The sequence below is a fragment of the Paroedura picta genome, chromosome 6 (genome assembly GCF_049243985.1).
Source record: "Paroedura picta isolate Pp20150507F chromosome 6, Ppicta_v3.0, whole genome shotgun sequence".
NCBI lineage: Eukaryota > Metazoa > Chordata > Lepidosauria > Squamata > Gekkonidae > Paroedura > Paroedura picta.
The window spans coordinates 69,375,431-69,398,583 of NC_135374.1; the positions used below are offsets into that span (position 1 = coordinate 69,375,431).

Consider the following 23,153-nt stretch of genomic DNA (forward strand, 5'->3'; position numbering starts at 1 on the left):
GGTTGGTTAGTAGATACTTTTGAATGTAATAAAATGCAGAGTATTAGAGAGGTGTAAAGGCCACAACGCCCACTCTTTGGATCAGGGGATTGACCTGTCCATTTTGCTCTGGAAATGGAGGGATCTGGGAACACTCCCAAGGAACTTCTCCTCCACCACTCTGTTTACAGCTCTTAACCCATTTTGATCCTTCAGAGGCTTCCAGATTCTAGTCAGGCCGGTAATTAACTAATTAGTTCTCAGTTCTGATGACCTGCGCAATATTTATAGTGTTTTCATAATCATACTCTTCTTTGGTTCAGCTGTTCCTTTATTAGGGAAATATTCCCTCAATTTATCTGTGTACAGGCATACCAGAAAAACATGGAGACTTTTGATCAGAATGTGGCTAACGTCACTACCTGGATGTATCGGGCAGAAATACTCTTGGATGAATCTGAAACCCAGTTACCTCAGCAAAAGGAAGAAATTATTAAGGTAAATCATTATAAATCTAATACAATATAAATCTAATGAATGTGGCATATCCAGGATTTTCCCCAACAGGTTTCATATGATTTTTTCCTCTTGACAAAGGCATTTTCTGACTGCATTAAAATTGCTTAATAACATTACAAATGTAATGATAAACCCCCTTCAATACCCCCCCCCAATGAGTCCTCCCCTTCTACTGTTACCTGGAATGTCATAATGAGTGGGACACATTGTTAAAGCTATAACTTCACAAAACACAAGGTTTTTATTTTTTTAAGGCTTTATAGGCATGCTTCTTTTATCAAATTCCTTTTCTTCTAAAAATTATCTATTGAAATTATATATATATATATATATATATATATATATATATATATATATATATATATATATATATATATATATATATATATATATAATTTCAAAAGTTTTAACTTTCCAAGCATTGATTTCACTTGACGACATTGTATTGATAATTTATGTAATATGACCAGATATAGTTTGCTTTTTGAAGGGGATATATAGAAATATATCTTCTATAGAAAAAGAGTATCTAACAATAACTTAACATGTAATTTATAAGAAATATTTACTGTGATACCCAGCAATATTATGTTAGAATTGGACTGGCTAATTTTCCCTTACGACCTTAGTAAGCATTATACTTAACCATTCTTTGGGAAATTTGGGACTTCATTTCCTAAAGATTCACATGGTGCTATTATTTATTTATTTGATTTATTAATCGCTGCTTCCGGCAAGATTGCTCAGAACGAGTTACAATGATTAAACACCACAATAAATTATAAAACAATACTCGGAGTCTGAGCCCATACATATGGCGCTTTTTATAGGCGCTGTGGGCTTGCCTTGCTCCCTTTTGCACGTTGCATCAACCATGGCCCAGGTAAGTCTTGGCCATCCTTTATTACATCCTAACTCCGCCCGCGGCGCCGCGGGCACCGCGGACTAAATAAAACCGTAAGGGCTTAGGGGGAGGAGTTAGGGTGAGCTCTGTCTGGGATGAGGAAGGGTGCCGATTGGCCCCTTCCCCCGGACAGACCATCGGCGTGGCCAATCGACAGGCACTTTGCGCCTGCCGATTGGCCTCTCCAATTCCCGCTCAGGCGACAAGGAAGCGCAGCTCGCAGTTGCTCCATTGCCTAGCGCCTCAGGCCGCCCGCCACGGAGCTGGTCGCGGTACCGCTGAACAGAACAGCGGCGGCGGCGCAGGAACCGCGAGCGGAGGCAGACCCGGCGACGACGGAGGATCCACCGCCACCGCCAGCATCAGCGCAGCCCCCACCATGGACTCTGATCGCCCGGGTAGGCCGCGCCGCGGGGGGGGCAGGACAAACAGCTAGCGCCCGCTGTATTGCAGCTACAGTGGGCTTAATTACTAGTATATATATAAACACACATATATATACACGCACACACACCCACACACACACATATATTGATTTGTAATAATAAATTCAATAATAATAATAATAATAATAATAATAATAATATATTTGAAATGTATATAGCTATTTGAAATCTTCCAGATTGAAGTAAATGAACTTATCTTATAAGAAGATATGTTTCTTGATAAGTATCCCATTTATTAAAAGTAAAACCACCATTTCAAGCTCTGACATAATTTCAAAAACTAGACTTTCTGTACATCATTTACATTCAGCTCAATTAGGAGAGGAATGGGATGGCGACTGTAAGCCGCTTTGAGCCTCCTTAGGGTAGGGAAAAGCGGCATATAAGAACCAACTCTTCTTCTTCTTCTTCTTCTTCTTTTCTAGCAGAGTGAAATCACCTGAAACAGCTCTGTCAGGATATGACATAGATGAGAATTGCCCTTTTGCTTAATGAATTCTGTTCTTGTGCTGTCTAAAGATAGTTACAGTGGACTATATTATCAGGGCTGGTTCCACAGGCAGCTAAACTAATTAAGCTGTTAGGCAAGTAAAGGATCAGTTCAGTTTACTCCTAAGCAACAAGGTGCTCAGATTGAGCCTGGACAGATGTGGCTGTATTGATTGTTTATGTCCCTTGGAAGCTCTTTCTGGCCACTTGCAGAAGTATTCCTGAAGTAAGTTACAAGCAACCATGGTAGGCTGTGTTATCCCAGAAAGATTTTTTTTTTAGTCATTGCGAGATGTCATTTTATATCCTGTTATATATATATATATTCATCACTCACACTTTTAGAATGTTTTTAATGTTAAACTCTACGCCTCTGAAACATCTTGAGGTTTTGTAATAATTTAAATGCAATATAACAGTACAGAATCCAGGCATTCCCCCCTTCCCGGTAGCATTCTGATGCTGTGGAATGTAATGCAAAAACAAACTATCACAAATAATCAAGATTAGAAAACAGTCATATTTACAAAACTTTTTTGACAAAACTGGCGTGATTGTTTTCTTCTACAGAATATCTTATGGGGTCTTATCAGTATAGCTCTTAAGCCACACTGAGTCTTCTGGGAGTACAAATTATGTAAATCAATGAGCCCAGAAAACACCATTAGCTGAATGATCTTTACTCAGCCTGCACAGAGTAGACCACATTACAGGTTTAAGACATTGTAACCCACCACGAGCCATTTGGGAGTGGCGGGAAATAAATTGAAATAACAACAACAACAACAACAACAAGATGAAAGAAGGCTGAAGCTGATATATTGTAATTGAGTTGAAGTTTAAAATAATTGAAATTGTCAGGGATGGAATCTTCTTGCCTATGTATAAATTGTACACTTGAATTAAATGGAGCATTAAACATGCTCATATCTTGTGTAAATATTTCAAGCACAGCGTAATCATTTCCTTCATTTACAGTGGGGTTCCAAAACAGTTTGTTCCATTCTCCTCTTTTCTAGTTTTTCTGTATAACAACCCTGTGAGGGATAATAGACTAAGAGCACAGCCAGCAAGCAAGCTTCTGAGGCAGGTGGGGATTTGAACTTGTGTTTCTCAGATTAGTACAATATTCTAACTAGGGATAGAATAGCTGCCAGCCATTTAAGCCTAAGAGTGGGTCTGCACATCATCTGGATGGTTTAAATCGCTGCAAATCATTAATCCCATCACTTTGAAGTGAAATAGACAGGTTAAAAAGCTGCACACTTGCCATAGCCAGGAGAAAGGAGGCACCAAACTCACACAGGTTCTGTTTAAAGGTGGACCCCAACTGATTTTTTTAGAAGATGAGTTGGTTTTTAAATCCTACTTTTTATTACCCAGTCTCTAAGACCATTTACGCATTGGGAACTTCACTGTCCCAGCTCCCATGCAGGAGCACAAATCAGAGGTGGATGAGGTGCACTGGGCCAAATGCTCTCCTGTGTGAGTGCAGGGAGAGGTGGGACAACCTGCCACGACTAAAACTCCAGCCTTCAGCCCAGCATGAAACTTCCAGTGCATAAACGGTCTAAGTGGCTTATAATCACCTTCCCTTCCTCCCCTTCCGCAGCCACCCTGTGAGGAAAGTGGGGCAGAGGAAGCTCCGATAGAAATGTGAATGAGCCAAAGTCACTTAGACGGCTTCATATGGAGAAGTGGGGAATCAAACCCAATTCTCCAGATTAGAGGTGATTTTAACCACTATACTACATTGGCTCTCTACTTTTAGGTTTGCGCCCATCTCTAATCCTAAACCTGCACTATACTGACTTTAAAATTTTTAATATAGTTCCTTTTATCTATTAATTCAATGGTTTTCTTTACAGGCCTGATTACCTATATTTATGAGTAGCTAAGATTTAACATTAGGTCATTGACGTTCATTTCAATATAACATCAGCAGCTGTAGGTGAAAAGTTATATTGTTAATCTGATTTCTTCACATAACACTTGTCTAAATATTTGTTAGGTGTAAAGTGGTTCAGAATTAAAGCCTTTGTTCCGCTGAAGTGACTGTTTCTCCACCTAAGGATTGTATTGTTCTAAGAAGTAGCTGAGAAAATACTGAAGACCTGTTACATAATTAAATATGTATTTATATATTGCACTGTTTCTACTAGTCTGAAAATGGGGGGGGGGTAAGTAAGATACTGTTCAGAGCTACATGGCTAGATGCTTTGCACAGACATTTGTCTAAAGTTTGCTTTATGGTTTTGCACCTTATTCTTTTGCACACTTTCTCTTTCTCTCTTTTTCTTGCTTCCTGCATTTATTACTAACTTGAAGCCCTGTCTCTTACTCATGGACTGTAGCGCTTAAAGACTGAGCTGAATGATATGCGTCCAAAGGTGGACTCTGTACGTGACCAGGCAGTAGACTTGATGACAAACCGTGGAGATCACTGCAGGAAAGTAATAGAGCCTAAACTGACAGAGCTCAACCAACGATTTGCTGCCATTTCACAAAGAATTAAAAGTGAAAAGGTAGGAAGAATTGCTCCAGTGTGGAGCTACGTGTTCTTACTAAATAGAAAGCTAACAGACTGAGTGCAATTCTTGGAACACATCTTCCTGCAAAATGGAAAGTAGCAGAATGAAAAGAGCGTAAAGCATAGAAGGAGGATCCCTTTTCATATGTGTGTAGGTGTGCTCATTACATGTATCATATTTGGACTGTTACCATTCTAGAACCACATCACCTTTATGGCTTTTGCAAGATAACACATAAAAAGTTGCATTTAAAAGAATCCCCCTTTCAACTGGAGGGCCAAGTTATCTTTTGCTGGGAGTGAGCAGACAGATCTAATAAGCATCAACACAATAGATTCTACAAGAAGTAATATAAGCCTAATACTGATGTACATATGATGAATAAAATATATAACAACATAATCTGTTCTTTCTTAAATTTATGTGATTCTGTGTGGAATCTATTTATACTTTTACCACTAGCCTGCCAATTCTGTTTCCTGACTGAGAGTCATCTCTCTTCAGTCACTTTCGTTCAAGTGGGTAACCATGTTGGTCTGAAGTGGCAGAATAAATTTAGAGTCCAGTGGCACCTTTGAGACCAACAAGGTTTTATTCAAAGTATGAGCTTTTGTGTGCACGTACACTTCCTCAGATACAGTATTGGAGGAAGTGTGTGTGCACACTTCGGGGAGGGCGGTATATAAGTATGATAAATATAAGTATGATAAATAAATACCTTGAATAAAACTTTGTTGGTCTTAAAGGTGCCACTGGACTCTAATTCAGGCTCTTTCGTATTACTGTTTGGCTTTTGTTCTAGTAAGTTTAAGCTAAAAGATATCAAGGATTATAAATATTGAACATTTTAGAAAAGCGATATAAAATTCAAGAGTTAGGAACAAAATCAAATATGAACTTCCTTTTAAGTTAATCAGGGTAAGATTAGTAAGAGATCAACCTCAAATTGATAAGATTAATAAAAAGAATCTTAACAATCTTATCATGACTTAAAACAATGGGTAGAATTTTATGGTCTAGGGAATTGTTTTATTAGAAAAGAAGAATCTAGAATTTCAGAATTTGGAGGCATATTCAAAGTAGGCTATTTTTTAAAAATAATGTTTATGACATATTTTGATGATTTCTACAAATACCTTGGTGTTATAATTTGACCTTACAGACAATGCTACAATAACACACATGAAAGAATACAATTTTGCTCTGAATACTGCAAAAAGCAGAGGAATTAGCCATGTTGTTAGGGCATAAAATATCACCATTTGCAGAAAAAGAAAAACACAAAAGATTAATTAATATATGCAATCATACTTTGTGGGACAAAAGTGGAAGCATAACTTGAATTTCTGATGGCTCTATTACAGTAGTCTTCAATGTACTTATACCCAACGTTCAAAAGCTTCTGCCAGTTTTATGAATGATATAATTTGGACATTGAGTGGGAAACATTATTTGGACAATGTGTAGAAAATATAACAAAGTGTGTCCCCATTTGAAGATATTTAAATTCAGAGATTAGAGAAGTGAACAGACAAAATGTATCTTTCAACAAACCTGAAAAATGCCTCAGGTTTGCAGAAATCTAAAAAAAAAATACATTCGATTAAAAAAAAAACAATAAAAGGTATGTCCATAGCTTTAAGAAACAGAAGCCCTCTGTGACTGTTACTTGGCAACCAACAATTTGGTAGTATCTCAGCCTTGGTTTCTGCTTGAATTCTGCCAGTAAAAGAGCCAGCTCAGTGCAGTGGTTAAGAGCAGTGGCTTCTAATCTGGTGAGCTGGGTTTGATTCCCCTCTCCTCCACGTACTGCCAGCTGGGTGACCTTGGGCTTGTCATAACACTGATAGAGCTGTTCACCAAGCAGTAATATCAGGGCTCTCTCAGTCTCACCTACCTCACAGGGTAGTGGTTGTGAGGAGAGGAAAGAAGAAGAGTTGGTTCTTATATGCCACTTTTTTCTACCAGAAGGAGTCTCAATGTGGCTTACAATCACCTTCTCTTTCCTCTCCCCACAACAAACACCCTGTGAGGCAGGTGAAGCCAAGAAAGCCCGGATAGTACTGCTCAACCAGAACAGCTTGATCTGTGGCAAGGCCAAGGTCACCCAGCTGGCTGCATGTGGAGGAATGGTGAATCCAACCCGGCTTCCCAGATTAGAAGTCAGCACTCCTAACCACTACATCAAGCTGGCCCTCAGGAAGGGAAGGAAATTGTAGGCCGCTTTGAGACTCCTTCTGATAGAGAAATACGGCATATGTAAAACAACACTTCTTCTAAAAGGAAAGAGATACTTTTTGCCTTTGAGGGGAGGACTCATTGCAGCCAGGCCTGGAAGCAATCATCAAACAACTTGATACCACCTGAATTGCTTGAGGCCTGACTGCTTGCTATTGTTCAACTATAGCCACCCCATGAAAGCAAGTGCAATCTAGTGGTTAAAGTTTCCAACTAGGACCTCAGATTCCAGTTCTGCTATGGAAACTAAGTAACTTTGGGCCAGTTACATATAGTCAGACTAACGAACCTCATAGTATTGTGAAGATTAAATGGAGGACAGGATAATTATGTAAATTGCATTGTGTCAACATTGTGGAGAAAGACAGGATATAAGTTATGTAAATATATAAGAGGTGGGGATCTAAAAGGTAGGTGAGTGAGAGGGTGTGAAGGAGAGAAGGATGTAGGAAAAGCTGATGATATAGAACTTGCTAGGATGAGGGAAAGTTGCAATAGTATGGAGAGGGGATGAGGGATATATTGGTGCCCTCCACCTTGCATATTCCCCTCAGTGCAAACGGACTCATCTCAGCTGGCATCATGCAACTGAATTATAGTTTTCTTGGGGAGATAGGAAGGAAGGAAGGAAGGAAGGAAGGAAAGTTGGACAAGGAGAAGGGTAAGATAAAGGTAGGATGGCTGGTGGTAGAAAAGACAGAAGCAAGCAGGAATGAGGGAAAGGTTATGGAAGCTTTCAGGTAAGGTAGAGGATACAGCAAGGAAGAGGGCAATGAACTTCCCCTCACTAGTTGTTAATTTATGTCAATGCCATTTGCTGTGCAGAGTGTGAAACATTATAGGAGCAAGCACCAGTCAATTTTGTAAGTTTAATTTTGGGTTTTAAAAGACTGACACATATTTAGGCACACATAATGTAGTTTTCAGATCATTATTTATGAGTAAGAAGAAACCTTTTTCTGGAGAGTTGGAAAGTAAGAATTTTATGCATTGGGCGAAAAAGCACTTTCTACCCTGAATCTACTGTGAATTAATTTTATTGTGTTGCCCCAAATTCTAAACAGAGGGGAAAAAAAAGAGATAAATCTGTCTAATTTCTCCACTACTTGTTTAATCTGTACTATTCTATATATTCTCTCTCTATATAAGCTTTTGTATATGTAAATAACCTCCAAATGCCTGGAAGATCTTTGGCTCCTTCTTTCAGTTCCCTTTCACTTCACTAATATTTGATGACTTTCCTCTTTTCAAAGTAAATGTTGCTAGTTTGGCCTTTCTGAACAGATTTTCACTGACATACATTTTGAACTTCATAGCATTGTGACTGTAGAGCCAATTTGGTGTAGTGGTTAGGAGTGCGGACTCCTAATATGGCGAGCTGGGTTCAATTCTGTGCTCCCCCACATGCAGCCAGCTGGGTGACCTTGGGCTCGCCACGGCACTGATAAAACTGTTCTGACTGAGCAGTGATATCAGGGCTCTCTCAGCCTCATCCACCTCACAGGGTGTCTGTTGTGGGGAGAGGAATGGGAAGGCGACTGTAAACTGCTTTGAGCCTCCTTCGGGTACAGAAAAGCGGCATATAAGAAACAACTCTTCTTGTTCTTCAATAGTTCTTTGCTCTCATTCTCATTTAGGATTAAACTAAGGGTTAGTTTTACTTTGTAATATTGTGTCACAAATTATTCAGAGGTACAGTTATCTGTCATGATATTTATTTTCATCATTTAGCCATGTAGAAACACATAGGGGCTATTACCCCATCATTCGAGGGCATTGAATAGCAGGAGGGCATTTTGGGCTCAAGGAAGACTTGCACACATTTACATATGACTAAGACAAGGACACAGCTTTATTATTACTCCACAGGAGTCTTGACATATCATGGGAGAGGGAGCCTGACTTGCAGTCAGCAGACCACAAGAACCTGGACCCCAGTGGCTCCCTGGAGCCCGTCCAGTTCCCCACGGGGAACACAGGTCTCATTGCCACTGGAATCCCGCCCATGGGAACAGCCAGTGTCACCCTGGGGCTGACCCAGTTCCCCTGCCAGGAATGTAAGCCCTGGGGTGCCAAGAAGAGGTGCCTACCTCCTTCTTAGTCCCACCCTGGACTACCTGGCACCACGAGTTTCAAGCCTCCCCATCTGGGTCGGCCCTGCTACCTCACAGGGCGGTCCCCAACCTGCACAGACTGAACTCCCCCCAAACAGGCTCCATCCCATGCCAAAACCGCCAGCTGTGATGAAATGCAATATAAAGACATCATCCAGTGGCCATAAAGGCATAAGCTTAAAAGCCAACAAAACAGGGTGGGTGGGAGGGAAGCTGCTCAGGCAGTGAATCTGGCGCAAGAGGCAGGGCCACCCATGTGGCACATTTTAAGGCACCCTAAACCCACGTCCAGGCACCAATGATGCAGGCACAACACTCTTGTGCAGCGCCTGCCCTTCCTACTGCCATGGAACCTTCCCACTCCCCATCAATAGCGGCTGCAGCTAAGTCTTCACCACTTTCTTCACTTGCAATAATGTCTGATGTTTTTACATTTATTTATTTTAGATCATCCTTTCACACAAGCATGCTAAGGGTAGTGTATAGCATATTCACACAATAAAATCATATTTTACTGTTTCTGCACCAACTGTTGTCCCACTGGCCATTTTATCTTAATATCATAGTGAAATGGTCTCCAAATAGAGTGAGTGCTAAAGCTTCTTTATGAACCTTATTTGACTTTGTTCAAATTGATAGAACATGTTTCATGCTTAGGATTCCCACTCATAACTAATGGACACTTATTATGCAGACAAAATAGTCCAAGCAAAATGCTACAAAAGCATAGTATTTTATTATTTACTATATTCATAGATCGCCTTTCGCACTGACACTCAGATTAATTGTAAATTGATGCAATATGTTAAAACATCTGCTGAACAAGCATAGAATATTAAACATGGTATAGAATGCAGATACAATGCAGAAAAATGCTATTACATCAGTAGAAAAATAAGGCAGTGACAGCAGGATAATATACACAGCAAATAATATACACCAGTGGTCCCCAACCCCCGGTCCGGAGACTGGTACCAGTCTGTGGGTCAGTCGGTACCGGGCCACAGCTCCTCCTCATCCTCCTCTCCGGCTGCAGCCTTGGGGGCTGCCCTGCCACTCTGCCGCCGGCTCACCTTTGTTGTTCTCCAGCGGTCGCCATGGCTGGGGCTAACCCTTCCTGAATTATTCTGTTATGGTAAAGCCTTACTGACGTTATAGAAATATTTTCCTGAATAATTTTGTTTTACATAGTTTGCAGAATGGCAGAAACAGAGGAGTCTTTCTGACCTTCTCAGAATTGCCATTGCACAAGTTGGGGGCCATAACAGAAAATGCACATGTCAATGTTGATCTTGCTCATTTGTAGGATTCTAATATAGAAAATCCTCAACCAATGAATCTTCATGATAGAATACAGCAAGAGAGACAGAACTACAAAAATGAGGGTTGAGACTATGCCGGGCTTGTGTGATAGATGGTAAATTGAATTGAATACTGTGACTAATTGACAGCCTATGTAGTGATTGCAGAATTTTTATTTATATATTTATTTATTATTTAAATTTATATACCGCCGTTCCTGATTGGGCTCACGGCAGTTTACACAATAAAATAATAAAAACACAATAAAACCCATAAATACCCGTAATTACAATTACTGAAGGTGACAAGATAGCAAGCGAAAAAACTAACTAAACTCACTCTCTCAACCAGCCAGGGCCAGCCTTCTGACTGTCTTACTGTTGAGAGTGGGGAGACAGATCTATTTATTAACAGATGGACATGGGGGATCTCAGATTGAATAGCGGGCCCTGCCCTGGCCTCAACCGTATGCCTGGTGGAAGAGCTTCGTCTTGCAGGCCCTGCAGAAAGTTGACAACTCCAACAAGACCCTTAGCTCTTCTGGGAGCTCATTCCACCAGGCTGGGTCCAGGACCGAAAAAGCTCTGGCCCGGGTCGATGCCAGGCGAGCATCCCAACGGCTTGAGACTACCAGTAAGTTCATACCCGCAGAGCGAAGGGCCCTGCAGGGGGCATAAGCAACCAAGCGGTCCCGCAGGTAAACAGAATGGATGTAATACACCTGTTTCATCTAGTTCTTGATAATTGAGTTGTGAGATTCCGTATCAGCTGAATTGACTTCAAAGGCAGACACATGCACAGTGAATTAGAATACTATGATTTGCATCCAGGTGGCCAGATCAGCAAAGTCAGGGGTGGGGGGCATCTAATGGGTTGAACTATGATTATAGTCTTGGATGCAGCATAAGCTCTTGAATGAGTCAGGAAGGGGTAAAAGAAGTTCATGAAAGCACAGTGCCCTTCAAAGACTCAACCCTTACAGCCAGCATTACTTCTGATTTGTCAAGATTTCAATTTCATTTTGTTCATTCTAATCAATTTCTGCAATATCCTTATTCCTTGTTTAAAGTATTTATAGAATATGAATTTACTTTTGAAAAAATGTGCTTGGCGCAGATGGTTATACTAGATGGTCTTTTAGTCCATTCTAACTTGACAGTTGTTTCTCAATCATAAGTTTTGTAGGTGTGTATCAGTTTATATGAACCTCTTGTGGCGCAGAGTGGTAAGGCAGCAGACATGCAGTCTGAAAGCTCTGCCCATGAGGCTGGGAGTTCAATCCCAGCAGCCGGCTCAAGGTTGACTCAGCCTTCCATCCTTCTGAGGTCGGTAAAATGAGTACCCAGCTTGCTGGGGGGTAAACGGTAATGACTGGGGAAGGCACTGGCAAACCACCCCGTATTGAGTCTGCCAAGAAAACGCTAGAGGGCATCACCCCAAGAGTCAGATATGACCCGGTGCTTGCACAGGGGATACCTTTACCTTTACCTTTTATCCAGTTTATACATCTATCTTATCCATATTAAGTTACAGGAAGGAATAGCTAATACTACTGCGGTAGCTGAAATTTTTTAAATGTCTGACACCTAAAAGTGTTTTTGTTAGTTTCTTGTTAAGAGTCCTGTGACACTTCCAGGCAGTAGACAAAACATATTTAAACTCTTATCTTTAAAATGTACCACGCTATTCACATATAGTTAAACTTTGGGGGGGGGGATAAAGTTTACTATGTAATAGTTGGTTCATTTGGCGTTATATCTCAACTACTGTAATGGGTGTTTGGGTTCATTTTCTTTCAGCAATCAGCTCAGATCCTGGGAAAATAAATTGCCTAAGTTGTGGGGCATCCATGGGCCTGTTGCATAGAGGAGTAGCTAGAAATCACTGTCTCCGTGTGAGTCCTGTAACCCTAGAAATTTATTTTATGCACTACAGGAAGAGAGGGAAATTCTGCAAAAATTTTAATTAGGATTTAATTCAGTATGTCTAGGTTTTAAAATATATTTCTTTATATTAAGTTGCAAGTAAACACTCATATATTGATTTTCTCATGTGATGAAGAAAGAAAACAAATAGAATTTAGCTGATTGCAGTTGTAAGTAGCCTTAGTCACTAAGGTTCTACACTCAAAGCACTATTATAAGATAACATAAATCAGTAACTAAGCCTTATCTCAATACTTTCTAAATCCTGGTATTGCTTTCTTTTGGAAACAGGTGATCTATTTCTTTTAAAGGATATATTTTAAATATATTTGAATATGTAAATATTAAAAAGTTTATAGAATATCTGTGTTTAATAAACAGGTGCTAAGAACAGTCTTTTCCTGTGCTAAAAACAGGGCTTTTATTAAGGAAAATTTAGAACTGCATAGAGGTATGTGATTGCAGTTAATGCATCCATTATCACACACACTACAGAGATACATGTTCCTTGTGTGTGAACACATTTGTTGCTGAGTCACATTGAGTGACATGGGCAACTCAATTCTGAGGGTTACTGTGGTACAGGCAACGGACTTGAAGTATAATAGCCGAACAACTTCTAAGGGAAAACAGCACAAGCCAGGCTACTCTATTTGTTCACATCATATGCAAGGGATGAGTCAGTGGACTATGCTGCCTACTACCAGGCAAATCATACAGCTAACTATACTCCAACTGTAACCCTTTGTAATGGGGAAGGTTCAGTTCAATAAATGACAGCACCTTTATGGCTTGACAAAATGAGAAATTACTTGAAAAGAAAAGAAACCATTTCTGGGATTGAATAATTCTCACTATAACAATATTTATCATCAACCTCAGAACTGTAAAACTAGATATATAACAAAATCATAATGGCTATGAGCATAGCAACATTAACAGGAACAAAATCTTCAGTGTCCTTCAAAAAAAGGGGCACTCAGAACAGAACAAATCCTAACACACTGAAAGAAGTAAGTCCAACTTGAAATGGCTACTGCTTCTTATTTTCCACTTCAGGAGTTGACTTGCTGCTGCTGCTCAGGAACTCACTCCCTGGCTTGGGCCTGCAAAAGAATTAGCAGTTCCCTCAGTCAAGCTCTGGGCCTTCTCTCTCCTGCTGCAGGGCCAGACTGACTCACTGAGAGGGGAAAAGCCTTAATCTCAAACAGTGCAACCTCCCCCCCCCCCTGCCATTATGTCCACCAAGTACCTGCAAAAGAATTAGCAGTTCCCTCAGTCAATCTCTGGGCCTCTCTCTCGTGCTGCAGGGCCAGACTGACTGACGGGTGGGGCTTTTGCAACTAATATATGAACAACTTAACTTACTGCTCATGCTCAGTAACCTTTGGCTCCCTAGGCCTAAATCCTAAACTGATGGAAATTATTAAAACAAAAATGACATGGGTTACACAACAATAAATCAACCCTGCCCCCTATAGACACATAGCTTAAGACCATACCAGCTGTCCTATAACAAGTGAAGGCCAGGGGGGCCCCATCCACCAGTGCTGGGAGAGGGTGGTGTTAATGAAGCAGAAAATGTGCAACCTATGGGTGACTGTTGTGGGCTTACCACATGGTGGATGGTGGATGGTAAATTTGCCTCAAAGACATTAGGAGCATCTGTACTAGCTTGCTATAGCCATTAACAGGCTCTTGGGTCTCCTTGGGTTACCCCTAAATGCTAGGCATTGCAGGGGTCAGCACCTGGCATCACCTGGATCTTCACCATTGGTGTGTTTCCCATATTGCTTCTGTTGCAGTTATTGGTGAAATGCTTGTGTTCAAACATTGTTTATTCAGCATGTTTGTATGCCATATTGATGTCATTTTGAGATGGGCCGCACCTCTGCTGGTCCTAGTTGAAGCCTTGTTTGCCTCATGGGTCAGTACCTTTGAAGAGTCTAACAGAGATTGGTATTTCAAAATGGATGTTTCTGGGAATTAGCTGCTTGTTAGTATGTGGATGAGTTGCTTAGGAAGAAAAACCTGTCAACAATGCAACACCCATGGGGATGTATACATGGACCCATGGTTGCCATCACATCTTCCATGGGACATGGCTTGGTATTAGGGATTGGCTGAGTGGGCTCCCATACTCTGTGGTGATTCTGGCTCAGAATTGGTTGTGATATAAGGTGTCTTTGGATGTCAGTGGCCCGTGACAGCCGTGCAAAGCCATCATCTCTATCGTTATCTGCTTCAGCAACTCAAGTATAACTATGACACCTATCTAGGTTCTCCTGGAAGGTTCCTGCAGTTGGTTTCTCCATGTCAGTATGTTATATTCCAATAAAATACCCAGCCCCAGTGTTTGAGATTTTACCATGATGTTAAGTGCCAGTCATGGCCAACCATCATAGCCCTCTTTGATGCCATTAAGTATCTGGCCTTTCCAATATGGACTGTGGTTTATATTGGCTGCCAGAAACATGTTTTGGCTGCAGTGGAAAGGTGGGGTTCAGCTAGGAAGCAATGGGTGAGGGCTGCAGTGCCTGTCAGCCTCTTGACCCAAGTGAGGTATTATTCAATTTTGATAAAATTTTATATTGGAAACAATTTCTGCTCTTGCACTAGAAAATATTTATTTGCATCTGTAGTTCCTCCTATATCACCCAGATATATATTCATTATAAGCATGTTTACTGTACTGTCAAGCTGAGAAAATAATAAATATGGTTTTCTTAATTGATAGATATCATTTTTTAAAAAATAATGTTTTATATGTTTTAATGATGCCTTTTCATGTTAATGATTTATAGTGTTTTGCTATAGTTTTGATGAATATTATTTCTAACAAAGGAATTGATAGGTGAAACCTAAAAACCATAAACCACAATTTCTACATTGATGTAGTGCTACATATTGAGATCAAAATATGCTTTGATAAATATTCAAAATGTGGTGCATGTAATTAATTTAACTGTTGGGCGCAAATCAGTGTAGTTTATGTATGTAATAAAAATGTTAACAGTCTTCCATTCCTTTTTCCTTCTCTCATTTTCCAACCACATTTTTTTAAAGCCCTTCATTCCTTTGAAGGAACTGGAGCAGTTTGACTTCGATATACAAAAATTGCTTGAACCACTGGAGGCTGAAATTCAACAGGGGGTTGAAGTGAAAGAGGAAGACTTCAATAAAGATATGGTAAATAGGTTGTGATAGAAGTATGAATGAACTAGGAATGGAAATGGAAAGAATGTTGGAACAGAAATTAAAAACTTTTGACCTTTTATTGTACTTTTTAGACAGTTGAAACATATTGTTGCTCTCTTGAGCTCATCCAAAATTGTAGGGCTGCATTTGGCATTTATAATACAGAATCATAATAGTTTAATATATTCTAAACTTCCCATTGTTAAGATTTTATTTTCACTTATTCTTCTGATTAATTATAAGGAACAGGTTGAAGAATCCATAATGACTCTAAATTGCTATTGGCAGAACTAAGTGACATACATTGTGTTACATTTCAGGAAGAAATTGTGGTAGAAAAATATACTTCTGTCTTTTAATTTGATTCCTAAGGACAGCTTTAATGTCAAAGTTGTGGGGATTCGTGAGAATATGTAAATAGTTTCACGAGAATGTCCAATTCTGGACATGGGTATAATATTCTGTATATGATTTTAGATGTTTTATGCTATTCTACAGGAAACCTTGAATGGGCAGGGAAGGACAGGGTGTTTGCCACCAAAATGCTCAAATCACTGTATATTTGAATAAATATTTGAATAAAACAACAAAGTTACACCAAACAGACAAAGACCCATCAGCATTATTTCAAACAGCAGGGCTGCAGGAGTGAAAGAAATTCCTGATGAAAGAAATCCTTGGTAACTTCAGAAAGTACTACAACTCTGACATTCATTTGAAGATTCAGTGAAAATGCTAAAGCTTAAATAAGCTGCATCTTCTGGTCTGAAAGAAAACAAAGTGTATATCTTGACATTTTGCAGAATTTAATTATTTTGACTATTTGGAAACCCAGATTGCCATTTCTTACCTAATATGTGTCAAATGGTAATCTCAAACCCAGCCGAACCCATTGGTAACTCTTCAAACTGCCTGTATGTGGTTCACATGCAACCAACCAGGTCTCTACTGCTCGGAATGGCAGTTGTGCTAGTGTATCCAGTTGGTACGTCATATATTGATGTGCTGAAGCTCTTTAAAGCACTTGTTCTTTCAGTTAGGCTGGTGGATGAAGTTTCCTTCACTGTGCTTTTAACCCTTATGTGCTCTCCAAGTAGCTACCAAGGCACCACTTTACAAACTCTGTTGAAAGAACTATTGTCATTCAGATAGTATTACTGACTTGATACTTTATCCAGTTTTTGAAAGATAATATGAACATTCCCCACTTCCATACTGGTCATTCAATCCTTCTCCTGGTGTGCTAAGAAATCATTAGGATGAATAACATCCAATTTAGCCTCTTCTGCTGCTACGTTACTAAAACCACAGTTTCTTTCTCTAAGCCTGCCTTTCTCAACTTCTTAATCATTGAGAACCCCTGAAACATTTTCAGGGTTCGAGAAACCACAGAAGTGTTGCAACCATGCAGAATATGGTTGAGAATTATAGCTGTGTTCATGCTCACCCATGGCCCTCTCTCCTTGCTACTGCCTCCAGAGCCATCATTGGCCATTTTGGGAAGGGGGGGGGGTTCAATATGATGATTTATGGTAATATCACCCTATAAATATTTTTAAGAATACAGAAAAAAATAACTCTCACCCAGGATAATCAAGAAACCCTGCTCTGAGCCTTTGCTTTGGTAAGGTGCTAAAAGAACACTAGCTTTTGGATTCTAGGAAATCCTCTCCTTGAATAAATACTCATATCTTTGGAAACAGACTTCTGCCTTTTCTTGTAGAATAGTTGATGTGAAGAAGCATAGATCAGTCAGCTGCAACTGTAAGTTCCTTTCCAAATCCAAAGTTTTATGGAGGCCTTTTAGTCATCATGTCCTAAAGAAACTAAATCACACATAATTTAACCTAAAGGGTGTCCCCATTTTTGCCCTTACCTCCCTTTATGACATCTTTCTAGTGTCTCCTCTGTGGTGACTGCAAAATCTTTAGTACAAAGACTTGCACAATGCATTTTAAGGCGTTAGATGCTTTAGGATGGTTAGGGCTGATCCTGCGTTGAGCAGGGGGTTGGACTAGATGGTCTGTATGGCCCCTTCCAACTCTATGATTCTATGATCGTGATGATGCTGAAAATAATTTAAAGTTTTACAGAAATGGCCTGAAACAGGATATGAAATAAGCAATAAAACGGAGAGAGGAGGTAGTTTGATAGAATTCATGCTAATTATTTTGCTTTAATTAGAGTGAAGATAATGAGGGTCCGGTAAAAGAACTGCTTCGGCGAGGAGATGCTCTTCACCAAACAATCACAGATGAAAGAAAAAGAGAAGAAATAAAAACTAAACAACAACTATTGCAGGCTAAACACAATGCTCTCAAGGTACATGATATAATTTATAAACTCATTCAAATTGTTTCCCTCCTTTTAATTTACTATGTTATGAAGAAAAATGAAGTATTATTTTTAAAAGTGTGAGAAAAGTGACAAAAAGCTTCTTATTCAGTTATTCCCTGCTTCTTTAACTCATTATTATATAAATACTAGACTTAAACCCCGTTGTAGTTGATACAATGGGTGCTAGCAAGGGGGAAGGGGTGAAATAGCAAAGACAGAGGGAGGTAGAAAGGAAGAGAGTGATTAAGATAGAGATAGCTTGGCAATGGGAAGAGTAAGGGGAGGGTTGTCCAGTCTGTAAGGGCATGAGGTTGAATATGTGTGTTGCGTGTGGGGTTGTGGTGGCGTGGTGAAAAATGAGGGTGTTGAGAGATGGGTGTCAAGAATCTGTGGTTTGGAATCTTAGTTGAGTGTAGGAGAGGACTGACTCTTGAGGACTGACTCATGTCTTCAGATATTTGAAGGGAAAATCAGACTGGAGATTCTTCTTATGGGGACCAATTTCTCCCAGTTCTGCATTCAACATCATTTCCTTCTTGTGTGACTAGGCCACAGAAACAGAAATGTCCCCTTGCCCTAATCCAAATGGGATAGTCACAATACACAGGTGTCCACCCCGCTTCTGTCTCCATTTTTTTACTGTCGATATAATGTTATGTGCCCACATGCTTCTTTTACTGTTGCCCCTTGTAAGAAGAAGAGCTGGATTTTTGTACCCTGCTCTTTACTACCAAAAGGAGTCTCAAAGTCTCAAAACTACCAAAAGGAGTCTCAAACCTTTTCCCTTCATCTCCCCATAATACACAACCTGTGAGGGATGTGGTGCTGTGAGAGGTCAGAGAGAACTGGGAATGGACTGCAGTGACCAAACAGGCCTCAGGTGTCTCAAAGCAGTTTCCAATTGCCTTCCCTTTCTCTCCCCATAGCAGACTTCCCATGAGGGAGGTGGGGTAGAGAGAGGTCTGAGATAACTGGGAATGGTCCACAGTAACCCAGCAGGCCTCAGATGTCTCTAAGCGGTTGTAAATGGCCGTCCTTTCCTCTCCCCATAATAGATACCCTGTGAGGGAGGTTGCTAGGAGGACAGCAAGTGTAGGGGACAGACCAATCGGTGCGGCTGTGCTGGCCATACCCTGATTGGCCTGTATTCAAGGCCGGACACCCCAGACACACTCCTCCCACAAGGGCATTTCACAAATATGTAGAGGAACCATGGATAAGGAGATGTAAATGAGAAAAATAAGGAATATGACCGAATTAGTGTCTAGAAATATATAGAAAGATTACAGGTATGTTTCTTCTTTCTTCTTTCACCCCTTTTATTGTTAAAATACATGATCTGATCAGCCAGTTGCATATTTATTGCATTATTCAGTTCGGTATTTAGTTGATTATTTGATGAGTGCTGATGTTCTTAATTTTTTGATCGGTTCTAGAGAACTATTTGTTTACTGCTATACAACAAAACAGAGTTTTACTGTTTTATAAAGTAGAGTATCATGGATTACCATTCCTGGGTGAAAATAGAGCTGACCCCTCAAATATGCAAGATTGTTTGAAGAAAGTGAAAAAGAGAACATGAGGGCACAGGAGGTAAACCCAAATATATAAACTGCCTTGGGGTCCCCATTGAGAAGAAAGGCAGAGTATAAATAGGGATGGGCATGAACCTAAAAATTCTGGTTGAGGGTTTGAAGTGGTTTTCAAACCAACCCTAAACCAAACCAAAGAAATTATCTCAACTGAACTGGCCAGTTCAGGTCTCCCTATGACTGTACCAGTGCTTGCCACGGTGAAGAGAAAAGGGGGATTGTAGGATGGGCATTAACTGAATGACAAGCCAGAATTCAGGATAAACTTGGCCCATTTCAGGGAGGATGCATTCCTTGAGCATTTACCAGACTTTTGCCTGGTTTGGTCCTGCTGTTTGAACCAGCTGAGCAGTATGCATCCACAACTAATCTGTTAATTTTAATTGGGTGTGAGCCTGTCTGTCAGCTGTTAGGCTGAAATGCCTGGAGCCATTTTACTAGTCGATTTTTCCCACTTGGAATTTGGATTTGGGGGCCAAGTTCATGCTGAATTTTGGATTGTGAACTAGTACATGCCCATCTCTAAGTATAAATGAAGGGAATAAAATAAATAGAAGTGCACACATCTGCAGGTATCTATGATGGTGGTAGTGGTGTTGTTGTAACATCAAGAAGCTACCTAGACAGCCAATAATCAATGGCACCCACCTCTTCTTCCTTCATTGCCTAACATTGATCCATAAAAAGGACAATTTAACAAAATTTCTTATTTATTTTCTGTACCGCCCTTCCCTACGGCTCTAGGCAGTTTACACTAAACGTTGTGGAATACTTACATGGAAGATTATAATAATACAATAAATAACAATCATAACATAACAATGTGAGTGGACTTTACCACAAAGGAGCAGTTTTATCACATGAACTTTTCTGATTCTGATTCATTCGACTCTCCTAGTTGTTGTTATTATTATTATTGTTGTTATTATTGTTGTTGTTGTTGTTGTTGTTGTTGTTGTTGTTGTTGTTATATTTATTTCCCGCCACTCCCTTACGGCTCGTGGCAGGTTACAGCATCCTAAAATCCCCATTAAAACCCCATTAAAAGACAACAATAACATTACCAACATTACCAGCATGGCGGAGATCGGCAACTCAACTTCCCCCCCCTCCCACTACTGGCGGGTGGAGAGGAGTTCATCAGCAGTTGGAAATGGTCCACACTTGCTTAACTAGATTGCTCTCTTGACTTGATCTTATCTTCATTTGTGCTGTATGGTGGAATATAACACACCTATGTCCCAGAAAACTGGGTCTTCCTGGTTCACTTTTTAATAATTCCCACCCTGCTGTTTGCTCTCTCTTTGTAGAAATAGTTAGTCTTCCAATTAAAAAAAAAACACTTCCAACATTGTGGACTCTGGTTCACAAAAGTTGCCACAAAAATAACTTTGTCTGAATTTACAAGTTTAGAGCCAAACTATTATACTGTTATTTGAAGGACATGATCCACTATTTTGCATTATGCAAGGAAATATGCTTTTAGCCACGATGTGCTTTCACTGTCAATGACATTTTCATTTTTTCTGCAGGTTTTAAAATATTCCAAAGAATAATACTATGTATTTGCTTTTTCGATATTTTCCATGCAGCTTGTCAAAATTGATCATTTTAAAACGAAAAGTGTTTTAGGTATATTTCTGTAAGAAAGTACATTTTATTTCCCCTTGATTGTGTGATTATAGATTTTTTTCTTATTTTTTCCTTTGAGTGATGTAATTGGCATATATGCAATTCATATTTTGTGCCAAGACCTTGTGCAAAGCTGTGATGTCTCAAATTATAGTACAATGGAATTCAGATCCATGTTATTGATCAGATTGTTAGTGGCTATGTTTACAAGGACTTGAATGATTGATTTTTCTCCCATTTTGGTGACTCAAGGGCATTCAGCCTTGAGAGATACATTGAAGTAGAATATCGAAAAGTTTAAGCAAATTCTAGCCCCACCTCTGAAAATAAAATTGTTAGGAATGGGAAATAAATTTAATTTGACTGTTACAACAAATATGATAGTAACACTAATGTAGTATATTGTAAAACTGATTAAAATATTTGGTCAGGTCATAATGCTCATCTGTAAACTTTGGAAACAGCCATCAAAATGATCACAAGCAATGATAAAGTTTTTCATTCATGAATTAGAATTTTTAACTGATAGATGCATTTGAATTCCTGTTTTAGTGGTAAACTAATATTTTCGATAGCCATCCAGTACAGAAAAAGTTAATATTTACAACCAACAATCTCTAAAAAAGAATGGGGTTAAATTAATAAAAGACACTAACTATTCAAAAACATTTTACAACATCAACATTTTACTCAAAGTAGAAATATTTCCTTTAACAATGTTTATATATTAGTACAATAAAATCAGAGTCCAGTAGCACCTTTAAGACCAACAAAGATTTATTTAAGGTGTGAGCTTTCGAGTGCAAGCACTCTTCCTCAGACTAAGAACTGACCATCATAACAGTAGGAATATATAAGCAAAAGTTAATTCTGTTACATTAGTAAACTGTGTCACAGCATCCACACACAGCCACATGATAATTCTCTGCCAAACCAGCCAATCTTTGTTGGTCTTAAAGGTGCTACTGGACTCTGGTTTTATTGTGCTACTTCAGGCCAACACGGCTATATATTAGTAGTTAGTTAATATTTTATATTATTATGTACATAGTACAAACATAGTTTAGATATTTCCATCATAAACAAATTAAAAAATTACTGGATTCTAGCATATGGGCATTTTCTGTTGACTGAAGGGCACTTCTGTGGAGACAATTGGAACATTTTCACTCATTTATTCTTCTGAAAACTTCCACATCTTGCTTTTAAGGATCCCCAGAAGCTCAAGAGTAGCACTGGGCTGCAATGGGAAGGTATAGAAAAGTTCTAATTCTAGGCTATTGGTTCTTTTTATATCCTTTTAAATATACTTAAATGGGTGTAATATGTATTTTAGTGTGTGTGTGTATAAACACATATGATTTTATCAGATTTGCAATTTATCACAATTCTAAGAAATGTGTGCATTGTGAACAGGATCTGAGATCTCAAAGAAGAAAAAAGGCTTTGGAAATTTCTCATCAGTGGTATCAGTATAAGAGACAGGCTGATGATCTGCTGAAATGGCTGGATGATATTGAGAAAAAATTAGCAGACCTTCCAGATCCTCAAGATGAACAGAAGCTCAAGGTAATGCCATTTTAAAAGTGGTGGTGCATTCAGTTTCTAAAAAGGATGTGAATATATGCATATATGTACTTCTATGTATGTCAATGTATTAATCCACAGAATGCTAGCAGTTCTTTCTATTCTTACTACAAAGCAATTAATGCTTGATTGTAAAACTGTCCGTCTAATCCTTGTGAATACTGTATCATACAAAACAAAATGTTAGTTTAACAAAAATGCTGTTTTTGCACATGTCAAATGTACTATCTTTTAAAATATCATCTGTTTTCTATAAACAAAATTAACTGACTCTGTATCTTTATTCCAGATGATCAAATGACTTATCGGTATATGGATGAACTCTTTTTCATGTTAGCACATTCATTTTCATCATAACAT

The 23,153-nt window shown here is 39.2% G+C and overlaps 1 protein-coding gene across 18 annotated transcripts in view; it reads left to right on the forward strand.

Moving 5' to 3' along the window:
- DMD (dystrophin) overlaps nt 1-23,153 on the forward strand; it is a 1,311,735-nt gene that overhangs the window by 654,237 nt on the left and 634,345 nt on the right. For 17 of the 18 annotated variants that reach the window (XM_077342956.1, XM_077342959.1, XM_077342965.1 and 14 more), the window contains 5 exons: nt 349-477; nt 4,692-4,862; nt 15,514-15,636; nt 17,830-17,967; nt 22,623-22,775. In XM_077342956.1, the coding sequence (XP_077199071.1) occupies nt 349-477; nt 4,692-4,862; nt 15,514-15,636; nt 17,830-17,967; nt 22,623-22,775 (714 nt within the window). The remainder of the gene's footprint in view (nt 1-348; nt 478-4,691; nt 4,863-15,513; nt 15,637-17,829; nt 17,968-22,622; nt 22,776-23,153) is intronic. The other variant, XM_077342970.1, reaches the window with a different exon arrangement.